The sequence below is a fragment of the Naumovozyma dairenensis genome, chromosome 2 (genome assembly GCF_000227115.2).
Source record: "Naumovozyma dairenensis CBS 421 chromosome 2, complete genome".
NCBI classification, from domain to species: domain Eukaryota; kingdom Fungi; phylum Ascomycota; class Saccharomycetes; order Saccharomycetales; family Saccharomycetaceae; genus Naumovozyma; species Naumovozyma dairenensis.
Window position 1 is genome coordinate 558,054 of NC_016480.1, and position 21,481 is coordinate 579,534.

The 21,481-nt window shown below is 34.7% G+C and overlaps 7 protein-coding genes across 7 annotated transcripts in view; 4 read left to right on the forward strand and 3 right to left on the reverse strand.

Moving 5' to 3' along the window:
• Positions 1–1,476: 1,476 nt before the first annotated feature.
• On the forward strand, positions 1,477–4,947 carry RPH1 (Rph1p; the record flags this gene model as incomplete). Its single annotated transcript, XM_003668455.1, has 1 exon — positions 1,477–4,947. One exon carries the CDS (start codon positions 1,477–1,479, stop codon positions 4,945–4,947), a length of 3,471 nt encoding a protein of 1,156 aa, XP_003668503.1.
• A 788-nt stretch (positions 4,948–5,735) lies between these two features.
• ADK2 (adenylate kinase ADK2) lies at positions 5,736–6,461 on the forward strand (the record flags this gene model as incomplete). The annotated part of the gene is made up of 1 exon (XM_003668456.1): positions 5,736–6,461. The coding sequence occupies one exon, from the start codon at positions 5,736–5,738 to the stop codon at positions 6,459–6,461; it is 726 nt and encodes a 241-aa protein (XP_003668504.1).
• A 459-nt stretch (positions 6,462–6,920) lies between these two features.
• On the forward strand, positions 6,921–9,236 carry RAD3 (TFIIH/NER complex ATP-dependent 5'-3' DNA helicase subunit RAD3; the record flags this gene model as incomplete). The annotated part of the gene is made up of 1 exon (XM_003668457.1): positions 6,921–9,236. One exon carries the CDS (start codon positions 6,921–6,923, stop codon positions 9,234–9,236), a length of 2,316 nt encoding a protein of 771 aa, XP_003668505.1.
• Positions 9,237–9,399: 163 nt separating this feature from the next.
• On the reverse strand, positions 9,400–15,972 carry BRR2 (ATP-dependent RNA helicase BRR2; the record flags this gene model as incomplete). The annotated part of the gene is made up of 1 exon (XM_003668458.1): positions 9,400–15,972. The coding sequence occupies one exon, from the start codon at positions 15,970–15,972 to the stop codon at positions 9,400–9,402; it is 6,573 nt and encodes a 2,190-aa protein (XP_003668506.1).
• Positions 15,973–16,286: 314 nt separating this feature from the next.
• RAD24 (Rad24p) lies at positions 16,287–18,533 on the forward strand (the record flags this gene model as incomplete). The annotated part of the gene is made up of 1 exon (XM_003668459.1): positions 16,287–18,533. One exon carries the CDS (start codon positions 16,287–16,289, stop codon positions 18,531–18,533), a length of 2,247 nt encoding a protein of 748 aa, XP_003668507.1.
• A 205-nt stretch (positions 18,534–18,738) lies between these two features.
• On the reverse strand, positions 18,739–19,638 carry GRX4 (monothiol glutaredoxin GRX4; the record flags this gene model as incomplete). Its single annotated transcript, XM_003668460.1, has 1 exon — positions 18,739–19,638. The coding sequence occupies one exon, from the start codon at positions 19,636–19,638 to the stop codon at positions 18,739–18,741; it is 900 nt and encodes a 299-aa protein (XP_003668508.1).
• A 1,055-nt stretch (positions 19,639–20,693) lies between these two features.
• Positions 20,694–21,481, reverse strand: part of TMT1 (trans-aconitate 3-methyltransferase) — a gene marked incomplete at both ends in the record, with an annotated part of 981 nt that continues 193 nt past the window's right edge. Inside the window, one exon of the mRNA XM_003668461.1 lies at positions 20,694–21,481. This exon is cut by the window's right edge and continues 193 nt beyond it. Coding sequence (XP_003668509.1) covers positions 20,694–21,481 — 788 coding nt within the window.

Consider the following 21,481-nt stretch of genomic DNA (forward strand, 5'->3'; position numbering starts at 1 on the left):
GCAAGTCTCTAATGCACAGCTATTACTTCGAGATATATTGATGGTTTCGATGGACCATCTAGAGTTTAAAACTGAAAAAAAAATTGTATATTATTACAGACTAACAACGCAGTACTAATAATTTTGGTGTAAAAGGGCATTGAAACATTTTGTAGCTGTTGAGACCTAAGCCAGACGGGTAAGCCTAATCCAGGCAAATGGCTTTGTTACAAAGTGTTACCCTAACGTAACGGAATGTTTTTTGGTAGGAGACCTACTTAATGTATTCGGGCTACGAATCTATCGTTAGGGGAACGGACGGGCGGCGCGGGGACGGCAGTTCAGCCAGACACCACGGCGGAATTCCATGCTGATACATGTTCCGTAGAATCCCCTAAAAGATATTTTGGATACCTTCTTCCTTAGAACCTTCGAATTTCCTAAAGAGGAAAATAGATCGAACAGAGAGGTGGGTACCCATGTCACTTACGGGCTCGGGGTTTCCCCTACGTATTCGCCGTACAACAAAATCTCTTTTTGAGTGTGTCGCCCAAAAACACCCAGAACAGCCCGGACGGGGAAGGAGAAGGGGAAGAAAAAAGGAAAAGGAAAAATTTCTTCTAGGGGAGAAGCGTCATTACCTTCATCTCCATACTCCAAACCAAAAGCAAAAGCAAAAGCAAAAATCTCATCTCAGCTCATCTCATCTCATCCCGTCACAAGCCTCTTCAAGTTGGACGGACAGCAACGAACTACTCCCACGTACTTTATGTAAACCAGGGAAAGGGAAGACGACATGAAGTTATTACATACATTTTTTAATATTATATATATTAGTTTTGTGAAGCCTCTAGCAAAAGAAGTAGATCAAACATTGCTTGTTCTACTCCCATATTCTGTCATCGAAGGAAAGAACTGAAAAAATAAAATAAAATAAAATAACACAAAACTACGTACCCTTATTCTTTGCCGTCTTCAAATAACGTTAACTTATAAAGTACGTACTAAATTTTAATATCTGAAGCAAACACTGTCTACGTACATACGCCGGACTGTGTTTTCTACTGCGTCCTTTTTGATTGTCTTTTTTTTTCGTTCTGTTTTTTCTGTCTAAAATTTTTTTTTCCTTAAATTTTTTTAATTGTATGAAAATTTTAAGGATACTTTCTGCTTCCTTCAATTTTTTACCCTTTTAAAGTGGGAAAACGGAAAACAAGAAACAATATAGAGAGCAAACGTGGAAACCAAAAAAATAAAAAAAAGGGATATACATACATAGACTATCTAGTATTTACTATTTTCAGTTCAGCGCTTTTGCCACCGGCCTTCATTAATATATTCACTGGTCCATTAAAAAAGACGCTATTAACTGTCTTATACCATACTATATTACATATCATAACATCCCATATCTGCTAAATTTTAGCATCTCGGAGAACATCGTCCATTCACAAGGACAATATAGGAATAAAAACGAAAACAAAAACCAAAGATAAAATGCTGGATACCATCCTTCCTTCATATGTGCCGGCTGAGGTGGAAGATGGGGTCCCCGTCTTTAAACCGTCTTTCGAAGAATTTAAAGACTTCTATAAATACGTGGATTCAATAAAAAGTTATGGTATGCAATCAGGTATAATAAAAATAATACCTCCAAATGAATGGCTAAAGGGACAAATAAATAGTTCAAACCCACCTGATCCATCTTTGCTTGCAAACATTAAGATCAAGTCTCCTATTCAACAAGAAATTAGCGGCAATCATGGTATCTTTTTGGCTCAAAATTATGAAAAGAAAAAGACTTATAATATGATTCAATGGAAAAGTTTATCTAAAAATTATAAATTACCTGATTATCCTCATCATTCACATTCATATTTATCCTCCATCTCCTCTGCCTCCACTTTTTCTTCTTCTTCAAACGTTAAAAAGGAAGATGAAGAAAAGAAACACAAGGAAAAGGAAAAAGAAAATCGAGAGCAAGTTGATACTTCCACTACTCCTCATGCTATCGCCAATTTTAAATTAGACGATTTTAAGAAATTTATACAGAATGATAATTATAATGAAGATAATTTAGATCAATTTAATGATAAGGAAAGATTGAAATTCTTAGAAAATTATTATTGGAAAACATTAAATTTTACCCCAACATTATATGGCGCTGATACTCTTGGTTCCTTATTCCCTGAGAATTTAAACATTTGGAACGTCTCTAAATTACCAAACCTTTTAGATTACTTGGATAAGGATATACCAGGTGTCAACGATTCATTCTTATACGCAGGACTTTGGAAAGCTTCATTCCCATGGCATCTAGAAGATCAAGATCTTTATTCAATAAATTATATACATTTTGGCGCCCCAAAGCAATGGTATTCAATACCACAAGAAGATAATACAAAGTTTTATAAATTTATGAAAGAACAATTCCCAGACGAATCTAAAAGTTGTTCTGAATTTTTAAGACATAAAGTATTCATGGCTTCACCGAAAATATTAACAAATAATGGTATTAAAGTAAATAAGATTGTTCATTACCAACATGAATTTATGATCACTTTCCCATATGGATATCATTCAGGATTTAATTACGGTTACAACTTGGCAGAATCAGTAAATTTTGCATTGGAAGATTGGCTAGAGATTGGATCTCATTCGAAAAAATGTCTTTGCGTTAATGATTCTGTGGAAATTGACGTTGATAAGTTAGCTTCAAATTGGTATAGTTATAAAAAATCTGCCACTCCGATAACTATTAATAGTACCGCAACAAATACTAATACTGATACCCATTCCAGCAATACAAATCAAGTTTATCAATCAAATGATACAAGAACAAGAAGTTTTACGGAATTATTAAATCATAGTTCACAAGAACTACAAAATATCCAGAAGCAAGATATTAATAGTATTGATATGAATATTAATGATCCAATGAATGTTATCACTATTAATAATAATAATTCAGTAAGAAATAATAACAATATCATGCAAGATTCTCAGCACTCTTCACTCCGATCAACAAGTCCTAACTTAGGTCAATACTATAATCCCTTGAGACCGGGAAGTAGCAGAATATCATCTCCATTTTTATCAAAAATGATGGATCTTTCAAATATTGTAGAACCTACATTGGAAGATCCGGCTTTAAAATTCAGGAAAAAGGTTCTGCGACAACAGCAACAGCAACAGCTGCTGCAAAAACAACAGCAGACGGATACGGCCCCGTCATCCTCGTCATCTTCTGCATTCCCACCACAATCTCAGCCACAATATAATCAAACATTAAGTAGTAATAACACCATAAATACTCAGAGTACCAACTTACCTCCAATATCGTTACCGCCTCTCAATACACCAAATACAAATAATTTATTTGATGAAAATGAAGATAATATGATCGCATTAAGTTTAGCTAATATGGCAAATAGTAGGACTTCATCACCAAGATTAACTTTACAGACAATGGACCCCGCCAATGTGTCAATAAATAATGGTAACAGTATCAGCAACAACAACAACAACAACAATACTAACGACAATAACGGCAGTCATAATACCAATACTCTCATAGCTTCCATTCTCTCTCCTATCCCTTCATATTCAGACACAAAAAATGGGAACACTAACATAGGTCATTCAAATATACTTAACACTGACAATAAAAATATTAGCCCTAGCAGTTCACTATATTCTTATCATAATTCAATATTCCCTCCACCTACCTTTAATAACAATACTAACACGATCAACAGTAACAATAATACATTTTCCAATTTGAATGGATATAATAATTATAATACCACTCACACCTTTTTGAGTAATAATAATAATAATAATATTAATAATTCTAACCCAATCCCATTATCATTCCAATCACACATGGGGAACTCTTTCCAGCAACGACAACAACAACAACAAATGAATGGTCCTCCTCCAATGTCACCAAGAGCAAATATCGCATTCATGAAAAGAATGAAATCACCTAATATTGTAACATTAAACATTTCCAGGGAGACTTCAAAAAGTCCATTACTACCTAACCCAACTTTGCAAGCTAATGCAAACACAGATAACGATTTTAAGTCACCATTAAATATTGATGATGATAATAGTACTAATAATAATATTTTGTCCTATCTAGGTAAAGGTCAAACATCATCATTAAGTGAAATAGAACATAAAAACAATAAGCATAACAAGCGCGCTATACCGAAGGGGAAAGCTAAACCTAAAAATGGTTATAATAATGGTAGAAGTACATCAGATTTGACGTCATTGAATCAACCAGCGACTAAGAGGCAAAAAAGTAATAACAATACCTCAAGGATGACAACATTGACATCATCACAAAGGAAAAAAGGTGAACGGGAATCTACTATCTCCCCTTCACCTTCTTCTCAAACGGAGGAACAAACCGGACAATCACAACAACCTCCTAAATTTACCGAAGACGAAATTATAATGTCAGAAAATGGTAAAATTTATGTTTGTTTAGAATGTAAGAGGCAATTTACTTCCGGTCATCACTTAACGAGGCATAAGAAATCGGTGCATTCAGGTGAAAAACCTCACTCATGTCCAAAATGTGGTAAGAAATTTAAAAGAAGAGATCATGTACTACAACATTTAAATAAGAAGATACCTTGCGTTCCTGATGCATATTCTAATTCCACAGAATCTCAAATGCGCATTCAAATTCAATTACAACAGCAAAACAGTAATCCGGCAGACAATAATAACACTAATGGTGATGTCTTGGGAACAGATAGGGCTGTGGCATCTGTAAGTGAGGCTGCGACCGCTATCAACAGCAGCACTGATAATAATAGTAATAAAAGTAATAATAATAATAATGATGATGATGATGATGATAAAAATAAAGCTCCGTCAAAGACGGATGTGAATAATGAAGGTAAAGATATATCTAGCTCTAATATCGAGCCCGATATTAAACGCGAGTAAAGGAATGTTGACCAATGAATGGTATTATATTATTATTATATTTTATTATTATCCTTTAAAACAATGGGCATGTGAGAGGAAATGATAAAGATTACTCAATGAGTAATCTTAAGATTGAATTGTTTTCACGTTGCAAAAGGCTCTTTCGAAATATTTATAGATAACGAGATATCGGCAACGTATCATGCAAAGAAAACAGTGGGGGGGGGTTTCTGTTTTTCTACAGGTTTAAATTTATTTTGTTCCATATTCTATTTAGTTTAGTTTAAATTAGTTTAGTTTAGTTTAGTTATAAATTTAGTTAGGCAGGTAAGGCATACACTTTGACATTAATAATAAGGCCCCATTAATTGCATTTTTCAAGATAATTGTAGTCGACTATACCAAAAAATGGTTGCGTCTAAAAACCCACAACTGGCAAGAGTAGTGCTCTCTAGTGACATCAGCACACAAACCTGGGCATAATATGGCTGATATTAAATGCATTGTTATTCGAAACTCTTTCTTGTTCCTGTTCATAAAACGTCCGGGGGGGGGGGGAGCAAACTAAAATTTAATATCATTAGCCGCCAAGCAATTAGCACCGGCACCGCACCCGTTCTATTGGTAGAGTGGTCGATTTTATGTTGGCTACATAGACAAGACTATGACTCAAAGACCAGTAAGTCGCAATTTAATTAGGTTATCATCAGAAATAAAAGAGAGTACCGGTATCACCGTACTTTAATAGGAGAAGTAAGGATTAAATAGGATTAATTGGTACGAGAAAATAACACAAATATAGTACAATGAGGGATAAAGTGGCGTCAATAGCGACTCCAATAAGACTGGTGTTATTAGGTCCTCCAGGATCAGGGAAGGGCACTCAAACGAAAAAGTTAATGAATTTGATACCACAATTTGATCATATATCATCGGGTGAACTTTTACGTCAACAAATCAATGCCAACACTAAACTTGGTCAAATAGCATCCAAATACATTCACGAAGGAAAATTAATCCCGGATGATTTGATTACGAAACTGTTAACGAATCGTTTATTCAACCCACTCAGTCCGAACTCTAATAACAGTAATTCTAAATGGATTCTCGATGGTTTTCCAAGGACAATTATACAAGCTGAACACTTGGATCGGACGTTGCTTCAAAATCAAACCATGTTGGACCTTGTCGTTGAACTAAATGTCCCTGATAGTATTATTCTTGGACGTATCGAAGAAAGATACATCCATCCATCAAGTGGAAGAGTTTATAACTTGAAATATAATCCCCCAAAAGTTCCAGGCAGGGATGATGTTACAGGGGAGCGTCTAGTGAAAAGGGTAGATGATACATTGGCTGCATTCAAAGAAAGAATCAAAACCTATCATGAAACGGCAGACCCACTAAAAGAATATTATGACAAACAAGGCGTTCTGAGTACTTTATCAGGAGAAACCTCCGATATTATATTCCCAAAGCTTGTTAGCTTATTGAATTCCAAATTCGGGCTGAAATTAGAAACAAGTTCGTAATATCGAAGGGATATGTAAATTGTAATCCTTCAAAATACTCATTAATTCCGAAATTTGTTCTTCAATTCATCAATTCAAAACTATATCACATGGTCGAGACTAAAACCATCGTTTTTTATGGTCACGTATATGGATAGTTTCAAATAATATCGTACAAATTATATATTCGCTAGTCATGTATAAAAAAGGGAGCAAACTCTACACTCCTACCTAACCTTCTGTTTTGTAGTTTAGTAATGATATCTATTACAGTATATAATAGGGCAACAAGCTTCATTTTCTGGCGCGCTTCGAGATTCCTACGTAGTCTAGCATTGAATATTTTTAAATACACTATATAGAATCTATACAATAAAATACTTGAAAAACGATTCCTTAAAAAAAGACAAGAGCAAAAACATAGGATTCCTCCTGATAGAAAGAGTGGAACTAATTGACAGGTACTTAACGAAAAGAAGCATGAAGTTTTACATCGATGATTTGCCGGTACTCTTCCCTTACCCAAAGATCTATCCTGAACAATACCATTATATGTGTGATCTAAAGAAAACACTTGATGCAGGCGGGAATAGTATCTTGGAAATGCCATCTGGGACAGGTAAAACTGTCTCTTTGTTATCTTTGACAATATCATATCAGATGCATTATCCTGAACATCGTAAAATTATCTATTGTTCGCGTACTATGTCAGAAATTGAAAAGGCATTGGTGGAATTGGAAAATTTAATGGCTTATAGAGCTAAAGAATTGGGTCATGTGGAAACATTCCGTGGCCTTGGCTTAACGTCAAGAAAGAATTTATGTTTGCATCCAGTAGTGAGTAAGGAAAGAAAAGGTTCTGTTGTCGATGAAAAATGTCGAAGGATGACAAATGGGATAGCAAAAAGGAAATTAGAACAAGATCCAAATGCGGATGCTGAATTATGTGAATATCATGAAAATCTATATAAAATGGAAGTAGATGAATACTTACCAAATGGTGTCTTTTCCTTCGAGAAATTGATTAAATATTGTGAAGAGAGAACAATCTGTCCATATTTTGTTGTTCGTCGTATGATCTCAATGTGTAATATAATGATTTATTCATACCATTATTTACTTGATCCAAAAATCGCAGAAAGAGTTTCTAATGAAGTATCAAAAGACAGTATAGTTATTTTTGATGAAGCGCACAATATTGACAATGTTTGTATCGAGTCTCTATCTTTGGATTTAACCAATGATGTGCTAAGAAGAGCTACAAAGGGTGCACATGCGTTAGAAGAGAAAATCGATGATGTACGGAAAATAGATTCTCAAAGGTTACAAGACGAATATGATAAGTTGGTCGAAGGCCTTCATTCCTCTGATATTGTACCAGAACAAGAGGAACCCTTCGTGGAAACGCCTGTATTATCTAAAGATCTTTTAAAGGAGGCTATACCGGGGAATATAAGAAGAGCAGAACATTTCGTATCATTCTTGAAGAGGTTAATCGAATATTTGAAGACAAGAATGAAAGTTTTACATGTCATCTCAGAAACTCCTAAATCTTTCTTACAACATTTGAAACAGTTGACGTTCATCGATAGAAAACCATTAAGGTTTTGTTCGGAACGTCTCTCTTTACTTGTAAGAACATTGGAAGTTAATGATGTTGAAGATTTCAACTCCTTGAAGGACATCGCTACTTTTGCAACACTTATCTCTACTTATGAAGATGGATTTTTACTAATTATTGAACCATACGAAATTGAAAATGCAGCAGTCCCTAATCCAATCATGAGATTCACATGCCTTGATGCATCTATAGCAATAAAACCTGTATTCGAAAAGTTTTCCTCTGTTATTATTACATCAGGTACCATTTCCCCGTTGGATATGTATCCAAGAATGTTGAATTTTGAAACCGTACTTCAAAAATCATATTCCATGACATTAGCTAAAAAATCTTTCTTACCAATGATTGTAACTAAAGGATCTGATCAAGTCGCTATATCATCTCGGTTTGAGATTCGTAATGATCCAAGTATTGTCCGTAACTATGGGTCAATGTTGGTGGAGTTTGCAAAGATTACTCCTGATGGAATGGTAGTGTTCTTCCCATCGTATTTATATATGGAAAGTATTGTCTCAATGTGGCAAACGATGGGTATATTAGATGAAGTTTGGAAGCATAAGTTGATTCTTGTCGAAACACCAGATGCTCAAGAAACTTCTCTAGCATTGGAGACATATAGAAAGGCATGCTCGAATGGGAGAGGTGCTATATTATTGTCAGTTGCAAGAGGGAAAGTCTCGGAAGGTATCGATTTTGATCATCAATACGGTAGAACTGTCCTGATGATTGGTATCCCATTCCAATATACAGAATCTCGTATATTAAAAGCGCGTCTAGAATTCTTAAGAGAGAATTACCAAATTAGAGAAAACGATTTCTTATCATTCGATGCAATGAGACATGCAGCTCAGTGTCTTGGTAGAGTTTTAAGAGGTAAAGATGATTACGGTGTTATGGTGCTAGCAGATCGTAGGTTTTCGAGAAAGAGAACACAGTTGCCAAAATGGATTGCGCAGGGCCTATCAGATGCGGATTTGAATCTTTCTACTGATATGGCAATCTCGAACGCTAAACAGTTTCTAAGAACCATGGCTCAACCGACAGATCCTAAAGATCAAGAAGGTGTTTCGGTATGGAGTTTTGAGGATTTGACGAAACACCAAAACGAAAAGAAAAAGAAAAGCCAACCCATAGAAGTCTTAGGAGAAGAGGACGAAGATATCGAGATGGAGTAACATTAAGTACTAAAATGCATTTGCATAAATATGTAATATATGCTACTGTCTATATATTATATAAAGATAAAACTATCAATAGCTGGTGCGAATCCTGACGCTCGGTTTTACGTAGATTGTCAATTTAAATACGAGACCGCCGGTCCTACGACCCTATTACCTTTCATTCAATGACTTCAAGCTTAAAAGAAACTTCCTTATCTGCATCGAGGTAAGAATCGCAAACACACCATATAGTTAATTCATGGTTCCCAGAACTCGACAAGGAGAATTCGAGATCATATTCTTGACTCTCTTTACTTAGGGAGACTTTCTTGATGGCATACAGTTCTCTTTTGGAAACTTCACCTATAACAAGCCACCAATTTTCTAATTTCTTGAATGGATATTGCTCTGTAATGACCTCTAGGGACTCTGGTTCGTCATCTCTAGTTAATTTTACCGTAATGCTTATCAGTTGCTCAATAGCAATTTTCGAGTTGTTCAGAGGTGAATAAAGTAACGCTACATTAGGATAGCTATTAACAAAGTTCGCCACTCTAACAAGCTTCTTATTTTCCATCATCATAATCTCCATTCTTTCATCATCTTCTAGGGACATGATGTCATACACAGTCTCGACTTTCTTTTCGGCACATTTGGCCAAGATATTGTCATCAAAGAATGGGATTTGCCTTAAAGGATTGTCAACATCCCAAATAGCTTGAACGATCATCTGGGATATATCCATGGCTGTAGTGGCGTTGAGACAACCTTCACCAGAAAGAATATCGATTATGCTATTAACAAGTTGAAGAGATTTGGTTAGAATATACCGTAAATCCTCTTTGAACTCGGGTTCAAGCGGTATCCTAGAGAAATGTGCCTGTAACAGTGTAAAAACTTTAAAGCTTGTGATATTCATGGTAGCATCAAGAGAAAATGTTAGAGGTAGCTTCTTGCTTAATCTGACCAAATTACTGTAGTCGTTCTTTCTAATACGAATCTGTTCGAATTCTGTCGCACTCGAAAGAGTTTCAAGGATATCTTGAAGTGTCGAAGTTTTTGATAGTTTCTTAATAAATGTATCCATCGTAACAAAGTAAACATCGTTATGTGAACTAATTAAACAACCATTCAAAGGAGAAATAACTTCATCAGTTTCATCTTCCGACGCCTTTAATTTATTTCTATCTTCTGATATATCAATCATAGAACTTTCTACTAAATCTTTCATAACATTTTCAATTAATTCAGTCAAATACGCTGAAATCCCAAATGACGAAATATCTTTAACACCGTAAAAGCTAGGGTTTGCATGAATTCTTCTGTAAAAATAGGAATACGTCATCCAATCTATACAATGTTGTTTATCTTGTATTATGTTGTTACCGATTTCACTAAGAAGGATGTCATGAAGATGATAGTAAATAAAACTCTCTACCGGTAATGGCTCCACCAGAAATTTTCTATAGTAATTTTTTCTATTTGAATCTGTAAGGATTATAGCTTTTCCACTATCTACCAAAGCTCGCTTTCCAACAGAGCTTACCATTCCTAGAATTTCATATAACGTGTAATTAATGTAGCGGTGAGCATGACCATCGAAATATGAAGTTCCTAAGATAAAAACCTGGTTTGATTTAGGGCAACAAAGATGGCATTCTTTCGATACCAACAAAAATGATAAAGCACCATAGTCATATAATTTCTGTACTACTTTTCTATCTTTTGGTTGCATGCCTTTATACATTACTCCTATACCGTGCATCAACGAACGTTTTATCCATGAATCATGGACTTTGCTCAAATAAGAATCAATTTGCTCAACATTTGTATTTAATAAGTCCCATTCAGTAAGCTGGCTCCATGTTAGTAGCTGGGAACAAACCGATTTGCATTCCTCTAACCCAGCAACAAAAACCAATGAAGTATAATGAGCTGAAAAGGTCTTAAGCGCTATATCAAATACAGTTTTGAGCATCGATGGTGTGTATGACTGTCGGGAAGTGCCATCAAAGGATTGGATATGTATTTCTACAGGATCAACTCTTACTTCAGGAGAATAATTGAATATACCTTCTTTTTTTACATCTATCCATTCGGCCAAATCCCTAGCATTGGCAAGAGGCGTTGAAGTGGCAATAATCCTTACTTCTTTTTCCAATTGGGTAGACATAAATAAGATACGTGATATAGCTGATTCGTAAAGTGCTCCAGGGATCCCATTCCCAATCTGATCTATGCCATCACAAATAAAAAGCTCAATCTTCTGTATATTCTTCCTTTGCCTCCAACGCCGTGAAACAAGATTAAATTGTTCCGGTGTAGTTAAAATTAAGTGGTTCCTAGCTATGATACGTAGATTTAATGTGAGGTCAACATCTAGCTTGTTTATGTTCTTACCACCCGCAATGTTTGATAACTTCTTTTGCCATTTATCAAGAAGATAATCAATTTTTTCTTGTGATGGGCAAATGAAAAGTGCTCTTCCCTTATTCTGCCTCCAATGATTTAAGATTGCCAGTTCAACTGATATTATTCTATTCGTTTCTTCTGCTGTGCATATTAAAATATTATCATTTGAGTTATATACACCATTGAACATCGAACTTTGGATCCTATTAAAATTGGTAAAATCGAAGACTTCGTTGAAACCTTCATTTTCTAAATCGGAAACAGGTATGAGCTCTGTATTAACAAGCTCTGTAGGCGCTGGGAATTTCTTTGGAAGTCTGACATCATCTAGTATAGCGGCAATTTGGTAATGGCAATGGAGCCATTTCTCTGAGATGACGTTTACGAAGAAATTTGGAGGAAGTCTTTTTTGTTGAGCTGGTGTCAGTTGAATTGAAAAATCAACGACGTATTCCTGGGAAATCAAGTCTGGTGTTATGAAAACACTTTCATAATATAATATACCGTTACCATCAATATCTTCCACCATGACTAAAAAGGGCTCACTATTTCCGTGTAAATTCTTATCCCATACCCAATCAGGTATTATTTCTAGATCAATGCGGAGAAGGCTTGGTGTTAAGGGCTGAATTGAACATTTAGCGGATACTTTAGGGAATCTTTTGATCAAGTCATATACGTGCTTACCATTTCTCTCTGATCTTATTGCACGTCCAACAGCCGCGGGTGACTCCAGATTTAAATAATCGTTCCATGGAAGAGTGGAGCTTTCTGTTCTCTTAATAACTTCTTGGGGACAATTAGGAAACTGTCTGAGCGGTGAATTTGTATACCATAGTCGTCTCTCAACTGACTTACAGAGATTTAAAAGTATCTTGGTTGAACGTGACCAGCCTTGCCTTAAACACAGTTCGTACATTGCTCTTAACAATCTACCGGCGTTCTGTTGAATAAAAATCATATCGGCCCTTAATGCAAACCCATCAAATCTTAACCGCGAAATATATGATTGAAGCAGAATATTTGTCTTGGCTTGAGGCTCATCGATCGTTTCTCGTATTGGTATCGGAACTTTTTCGAATAGTTCCTTAAGCTCTCTTCTTTCCTCTTGTCTAATCGATATATATTTGAATTCATCTGAAAGTGCAAATATCCTAAATATGTCGAATTGGGAACTATGTTCTGAGAGCTCGTTATTATAAACGTCGATAGACGTATGTTTGATGTAAAAATACGAAGCAATACGTCCAAGTTCTGTAGATTTCATAGTATCATTGCCCATGTCATATATAATAAGCCCCTGTTTATTTAAAGTTTGAAGAGCTGAGTTCAAGAGAAGCCTTCTAAATTCCTTCAAATCATCATCACCATCTGCTTTCTGTACCTTGTATAGATCGGGAGATACTAACATTCGAACATATAGATAGGTGTACGATATCCATGTTAGAGCATCATTCATATTTTTGACTGAACCAAAGACAATTTCTGCATTTAAATTATCTATAAGTCGTGAAATAAATTGAGATTCGATTGGCAGCTGTTGATTTAAAACAGCTAAGTAATATTGTACGTCTTGCTGGTTTGTAATAATTATGCCCTCACCGTGTGTATCATATCTTGGTCTACCTGCTCTACCAAGCATCTGAAGAATATCTTGTGGGGATAACTGTTCCCATATACCTTTTTCTGGAGAATATACTTCGGTACCTTTAATTATCACTGTATGTGCCGGTAAATTCACACCCCATGCTAATGTAGCCGTGGAAACTAGGACCTGAAGCAAACCATCTGCAAATAAATCTTCTGAAAGTGATCTGTCTGCCCTGGTTAAACCAGCATGATGGATCCCTATTCCTGACGTTAGTATGCTCTTCAAGCTTAGGTCTTGCACGGTTTCGGATTCTCTTTTTAGTATTTCTACGGAACTAGTATCCGATTTTATTATTTTATTAATGTTATCACTTTCTGTAAATTGATTCTTTAGCCATTTTGCAGTTCTTGCAGTATCTTTCCTTGAATGGACAAAAACAATTACCTGATGCCCTTCTGAGACAGATTCAAGAACTTTATCATAGCATGCCTGGTTCATTGCACTTAGTCTCTTTACTGCATTTTGTTCTTTAATACCACAAAATTGTTGGGATAATGGACAAGGTCTAAATGATGAATCGAAATAAAACAGACCATCTGCGGGAACTCGTAGAAATTTCCCAACATCTTTATAATTTGGTAATGTAGCTGAAAGTGCAACTATTCTTGGGCGTTCTCGTAATTGCTGAGACCATAGCGTACGAGCAACAATTGATTCAATAACAGGTCCCCGCGCGTCGTGTAAAAGGTGTACTTCATCTATAATAATTAATCTAACTTCTTCAACAAAGGATGTGTCTTCAACTTTTCTTGTTATAATATCCCATTTCTCAGGAGTTGACACCAGAATATGAGTTTCTGATATTTCTCGTCTATTTAATCTCGTATCCCCCGTCAATTCGGAAACTTTGATACCTAAATAACCCAACCTTCTTTGGAATTCCCTAACTTGTTCTTGAACTAAAGCTTTTAATGGAGCAATATAAACAACTTTGAAATGATTTAAATTCAGTTTTCCTGTTTGTTCGTTGTAATGATGGGAGAGGTTACGGAGTATTGCCAACAAGGCTACATTAGTCTTCCCTGCACCAGTAGGCGCACAAAGTAATATATTATAATCATTTTTGAAAGCTGCTGGAAATACTTTAGACTGTATAGGATTCAAACTATCTGTCTCACCAGCTGGAAAAGATTTTCTTGCCCATTGCGGAAGAGATGAGATTGGTATCAAATCGTAGTCTATCGTTGGTTTCGAAGGGGCAGGAATATGAATCTCATCATAATGTGGTTTAACTCTTTTGAAGGAGCCTTCGGGCAGCAATACTTTTGATACAGTCATTAATTTTGAACCTTGGTCGAACTTTAAAGTAGCTAGATCTAATATATTATCTTCCATGGATTTCTTAGTTTTTTTTGTACCGGTTTTGACATTATCTTCTAATCTTCTTTTTGATACATTTGCTTTTCTAGATTTATACTGTTGGACAAGATCTTCGAGACCATTAGCAGTCATTTCTTCAAATAGTTTAGTAGCATTCTCTTCAGAGCTTTGCGATAGCCTATAACCCCAAATGATTGGAAGCCTATTACGTATAATATAGTTTATAAATGATGCATGGTCTTCTCCTAAGATTTTGGTTAGATTAATGTTCAGAGGTGTTGTATCGTATTCTGTATTCATAAGTTCATCAATTATTTGAGACTGTGTGTTTGATATTAACGATATATCTTGTGTGTCTAATACTTGCCATAGTTTCCTTTTTAAAAACGATTCATCAACTGCATATATTTGTATATCTTCATTCATAAAAGTACTACTCTCACCTTTCATGATTACTATATCCTCGTTGTCTGTTGGGAGAAGACTTTTATTTTTTAGGTTCTTGTTATTCATCGGTTGTTTTTTACCATTTTCTTCCTCTTCTGCTTCTTCTTCGCCCTCTTCTTCACTAATTACCTGATCTAAGAGTTTTTGGTCTTCCTCGTCGGCCTCTTCTCCTTCAGAGTCATCGTCAGCGTTCGCCAAGACGTTTATGATATTATCTCGATCGTTCACTCCATTTTCAGTAATTATTTCCTCCTCACGTTCTTCGTCTTTGTTGAAATCAGTAATATTTTTAGTAATCTTAACCAATTCAATAAATTTTGAAGGTTCAATATCGAACCCAATATCATTTTGCAGTTCAATTCTTTTCTTATCTATAAATCCATCTAGTTCGTCATCATTTTCTTTCAAAGAACAAATCAAAACATCTGCAGTATCACTAATAATATCATGTGGTATATCATTCCCCAATAAGTCGATTACCCATTGGATAACATCATCATAATGAGCTAAATTTTCATTTGTTGAAGGATAATATTTCAAAGGAGACACAGAATCCAGATCCAAAAGGGTAGACTCATTTTGTCTCTGCCTATTTAGCAAAAGATTATTATTATTGTTTACTTTCGTTTGTGTTATGATTGTAGCTTTTTCTTGTTGTCTTTTAACATTTTTCATAGCTTCCTCCTTTTCCTCATCAAGTAAGTCATGAGTCAAATTCGTACCCATGTCTTTCAAAGATATTCTCCCACTTAATGATTTAGGGTGTGATTTCTCTGCATCTTTAACGGGGTCATATGTAGATATTTGGAACCTTTTGTCTGCTTTTAAGACTTTATTAGACATTTCATCGTAACGATAAATCTCTTTAATTTTTTGCTTGTCAGAGGCATCGTCAGTGGTTCTGCCATTTTCCATGCCCATTTTTCTTCGAAGAATATTCGTAACAGAATATGGAACAGTCGAATATGAAGCTTGATAAAATGATGTTCGCCTTGTATACGAAATGGCAATCAGTGGTGTTTCTTCTTCCTCTTCTTCTTTGAGTCTGTGTGTATTCCTTTATTTATATGTTGAAGATGTTTAACATGAATATTTTCTGCGATCTCGTTTTAGGCGATGACAAAAAGACTTTATAATCCTGTATATCTTGTTAAAGAAGTAGTCTGCAATCCTAGGAAACGAAGATATCAGAAAGAGATGATGATATAATATGATATGATATGATATGATATGATATGGGCTCACAACAATTAAACAACAATAATAATACTCAGCCGCCGCCGCCGTTACGTCACTTCAGTTTGAGTTCATTAAGTTCACAGATAAACAAATGGGGTTCTACTTCAAGGTCAACATCTCCAGTCAAGAAGAGGTTGTTATCTCCAAGCCCTCCATCGTCTTCATCAATGTCGAAGAAAAGGAAGAAGAAGCAAGTTGAATTACAGTGTCAAGATAGCACCACTGTTGAAAAGGAAGAGGATGAAGCGGATGATTATATTCCTTGGTATAAGAAATATGAACCTGCAAGCCTAGATGAGGTAGTTGTTCACAAACAGAAATTGAAAGATGTTAAAGACGTCTTCGAATCAATGTTGCATTCACACATTTCGAACGATGATGCTGATGGCTATCCTAGAATTTTGTTACTCACGGGACCTAGTGGTAGTTCTAAAAGTACGCTTATTAAACAATTAGCTAAAGAATTGATACCGAAATATAGAAATACCAACGGTCTCAATAGCAGTGGAACCATTTCATTGATGGGCAAAACGAGAAAACCGATGGAAGACGTTGAAACTAACGATATAATCGAGTACAGTAATGATCTTTTACTCAATGGGATGAAAACGATGGACGCGTTTAGAGAATTTTTAAATCAATGTAAATATAAATGTGGCAATAATCTTTCTGTGATATTGATTGAAGATTTACCTAATGTTTTCCATGCAGAGACGAGGTATATTTTCCAAAAAAGTTTATTAGAATGGTTATACTCATCTGACATAAAGTTGCCGCCTTTAGTTATATGTCTTACAGAATGTGAAATTGAAAGGGATAATTCGTATTCGTCATTTACAACAAGTAGTTTTAATATTGATTCCACGTTTACAGCAGAGACTGTGTTGGGGAGAGAAATATTATCTCATCCTAGATTGAAGCGTATAAAATTCAATTCAATAAATAGGACATTAATGAAGAGTCATTTAATGAAATTATGTGAAGTAAATAAAGAGCTTTTAATAAAGAATGATAAATGGAAAGACAGGATAAGATTCATTAAAGATTTGATCAGTTCAAACAGTACTACTGGTACCGGTGGTAATGGTGATATTAGATCAGGTATTGCGTCGTTAGAGATGTGGGCACGGTCGAAATCGAAAACAGATGATACTTCATTACTGATTGACAGTACAAGAGAAAGTTCCATATCATATTTCCATGGAATAGGTAGAATTATTTATGGATCTAAAGATTATAAAGATGATAATGAAATGATAAATGATTTGATACTGAATATGAAAGGTATGGTAGGTAATGATACATTTAAATTAGGATTATTAGAAAATTATGGCACATTCAATAAGAATAAATTTGATATTAAATTAGCTAGTGAAATTATTAACTCATTAAGCGAGGGTGATACAATGAATGACGTAGAATTATTCGAATATACTTTAAGGAAAATTCGGTTTGAATTTCATAAGATGAAGAAAAATGACGATTCGAGTTATCACCATGGTAAAGCTAATTTTCCTCGAGAATGGAAGATAAGAAGATTGATGAATGAATTTAAAATAGAAAGTGAAGATTTCATTAATGTCTCATTATATAAATATAATGAAGTCCATCAAATGAATGATATAATTTATCAATATGGATATTACGGACCATTTATTCGACGAATAAGGAATTATAAAAAGAAGGTTTTAATGCACTGTTTGAAAAATAACGGTTCATCTGAAATGATAAAGAATATGATGGATACCTTGAGTGTTGATGACAATATTGATTTATTGAGAAGAATTGGTGGGGACATTAAGGTGATTGATACAGAACATTACTTGATATCTGAAGATGATACAGAATCGCAAACAAGGAAATCTTTAGATTATCTGTTAAGACAGCGAGATTACAAACTACAAAAATTGATACATATGAAAGAGCACAATGAATTGAAGGCTTCTCATGATGGTGTTGATACCAGGGATGACGACACTGACAGGATTGATGAAAAAGAAAAAGAAGAAGAAGAAGAGTTACTTTTAAATGATCGAATAGAAGATAGTGATAGTGACGAAACGGATATTGAGGTAGATTTTCATCGGAGTAACAACGCTGCTGATGATGATGCTGATGATGACGATGATGACGAGTCATTCTATGAAATGTTGTCACAAAAGGCACCTCGAACCAACCATACTTCAAACATTCAGCATATTAATGATGAATCATTATCTGATTCTGATATAGAAAATTTATAGGAATCAATAGATCTTGAAATCATATCAAAAATTATATATTCCCATAGACAACATAATGATAAAGATGTTGTTTTTATTGTATTTATTGATTTCAATATTATAAAGCTTATACAAATCATAAAAACTTTCAAATGGTTGCAATAGTTGTACGATCGATTTAAAAATTTCCAGCAGATTGATAAATATAAAATTAAAACACTGTTTGTTACAAAGATGATGGAATTTGGGGATTGATGGTTCCACCACCAGTTGGAGAACTTTGTAAAGTATGAAAAAAATAATCTGGGTCATCCAATAAAGTTTCCTTTATGATATCTAATCCACCTTGGAATTCACCATTAATATATAATTGTGGGAAAGTTGGCCAATCTGAGAATTTCTTCATATTAATTCTAACGTTATTATCACTTAATACATTAAAGAATCCGAATCTTATTTTATTTGCTCTTAATATTTTCACCATTTGTCTTGAATATCCACATTTGGGTTCTGATGGAGTACCTTTCAAGAAAAGCATCACGGGGGCAGCTTGAACTAATTTTGATAATTTCAGGTTGAACTCATCTTCATTCATCAAATGCTGCGTATCAACGTGATGCATATGGTTATGGAAATGCTTCGTATGTTTTATATCATCTTCAGATGTATAATCACTGTCTATGGTATATTTACTATTGTTGCTATCAGCACTATTATCAGAATCGTATTCATAGATGTTATTGTTATTATTTGATAGGGATAAATTTGATAACGATAGTGTGCTTGATATACAAAGGTATTGATCTAATATTTGGACGAATTTTTTTGGATCTTCGCCAGATAATTGTTCTAAGAGTTTCCCATTTTGAATAAATATAAAATAGGGTACAATAGAAACGTTTAAATTGCTTATAATGTCGTTATTTATATCAGCATCGATGGCTAAGAACAGGGCGTTTTCATTACGGAATTCATCATTCAATGCATCAAACAGCTCATTTGTGGAATGGCATGGCTCAGCCCATTTAGTATAAAAATATAATACTATTAACTTATTATCTGGAGGAGAAGATGCCTCAGTTAGCTGGGTGAATTGTTCATTAGTTGTTATTTGCAAAGCAGGCATTATTTTATTATTCTTATTATTAGTGTTGGTGCTTTTTAAAGGAATTTTCAGATTGGTCAGTCTCTCTAGTATAGTTCAGTATCAACTGGATGATAGTTTATGTCTAAAGGTGATAAGAATGAAAACGATACGAAAGAACCGAACTTCTAAGAGAATTAAAATAAGTTATATACAATAAGTACAAGAGTGTATTACAAATCTAGCTGTGAATTGAGACACCTGGAGTTATTTTGTGGACTGTCGGAATGTAATTAACTAATTCCCTCTCAGTACGGACTGTATTAATACACATGCATAGTCTATCATGGTTGCATATACCGTACGTACATACCTTCCTTTCTTCTCAAAAAAAAGTTGATAATAAATAACCGCATACTGTTGAACTGGGCTTATTATTGCAATTATTATTCCTTTCGATTGTTATTTTCTTTGCATCTTGAACTGTTTTTTTCGGGTGCAGGAGCTATTAGGTGGCAAAAGGGCTCTCCAAAAAGCTGGGCGGCAAAAAGTTTGGGACACCCTCGTTGGATAGACCAATCATATCAAACTCCCTTACTAAGTCGCACCCTCCCCGCTAAGTTTTTTTTCTCCCTTTTTTTTTTGTTTGTCAGAAGTCTATTTCCCACACCCAGACAACGCACCCTTTGAATCTCGAACAAAACATTTCGAATAAAGAGCTATCCGTATATATGAATACGGGTAATTGAGAGAGGACTAACAATTAACAGCAAGTCTCTGGGGGTGGGGGAGAAACGATAAGTCATACTATATTAACGTTATAGGAATATGCGAAAAGGTGTCTATATTCGTTTTCTCTTGTGTAATAATAGACACCATATTTACTTATTTAGATATGTTTTTTCTGACGTCCTGAGATATCGATTTTGATATAATCGACCTGGAACCACGCCCTATTGGGCTTCTAGTCTAGTTAGACTTTTTCCTTATTTTTCAAGTTTAGTCTTGTTCCGTTCAGCACTTAGACAGCTGTTGGATGATTATTCCCCGCTCGCATTCCAACATGATGTTGGAGAAACCATATAAATGATTTAGGTTCATAGTTTCTTCTTACCGACTTTATAAAAACTATTCCATACCACTTTCACTTTAGTTCCTAAAGTGAATTCAGGATGGATTTTGAGTAGCTCAGCAATAAATTGATCGCATACGTCTTTCTTTTTCGCATTCTTCGCGTCGTGCTTCCAAGAATGATATGCACTAAAAGTTTTAGTATACCTACTGAATTCTTCTATGCTCATTTCTTTACAAATGGTTAATGGAAAATTACAATTATCATCCTCGATATTATTACCTTTACGTAAATCCGCCGCATTAAAATACTCTTCCCGAATATCTTGAAATAAATCTACATCTAAATGTAAACCTCTCAATGAATCCCTTAGGATTGATCTTCCAGGTTGTTCCCAATATGGACCCAATTGATCCTCCCCATACGGTAATTCCACCATTAATTTGTCAAATTCTGGATAATCAAGAAATATAGGATCAGCATATCCCCAAATGGCAAATACACTTTTATCATTTCGTAAATTATCATAAACTAAGCATTGAAACTTATTGAAATTAAACCAATGAGCGCATTCAACAGCTGTAATCATATCACATTTTACACCTTGTAGAAATTCAAAATCATAACATGATGAAACATGAAAGGCTAGTTCCCGATCATTTTCTTTAATATCATTAATATTAGTTTTCAAAAGGTTATTAGCTTGCTTAATCATACTAGATGAAAGATCACTACCAATAATTCTTTTATATTCAGGTAATTGTTTGAACATTTGAAATGTAGCAATTCCTGTCCCACATCCAACATCAAGTA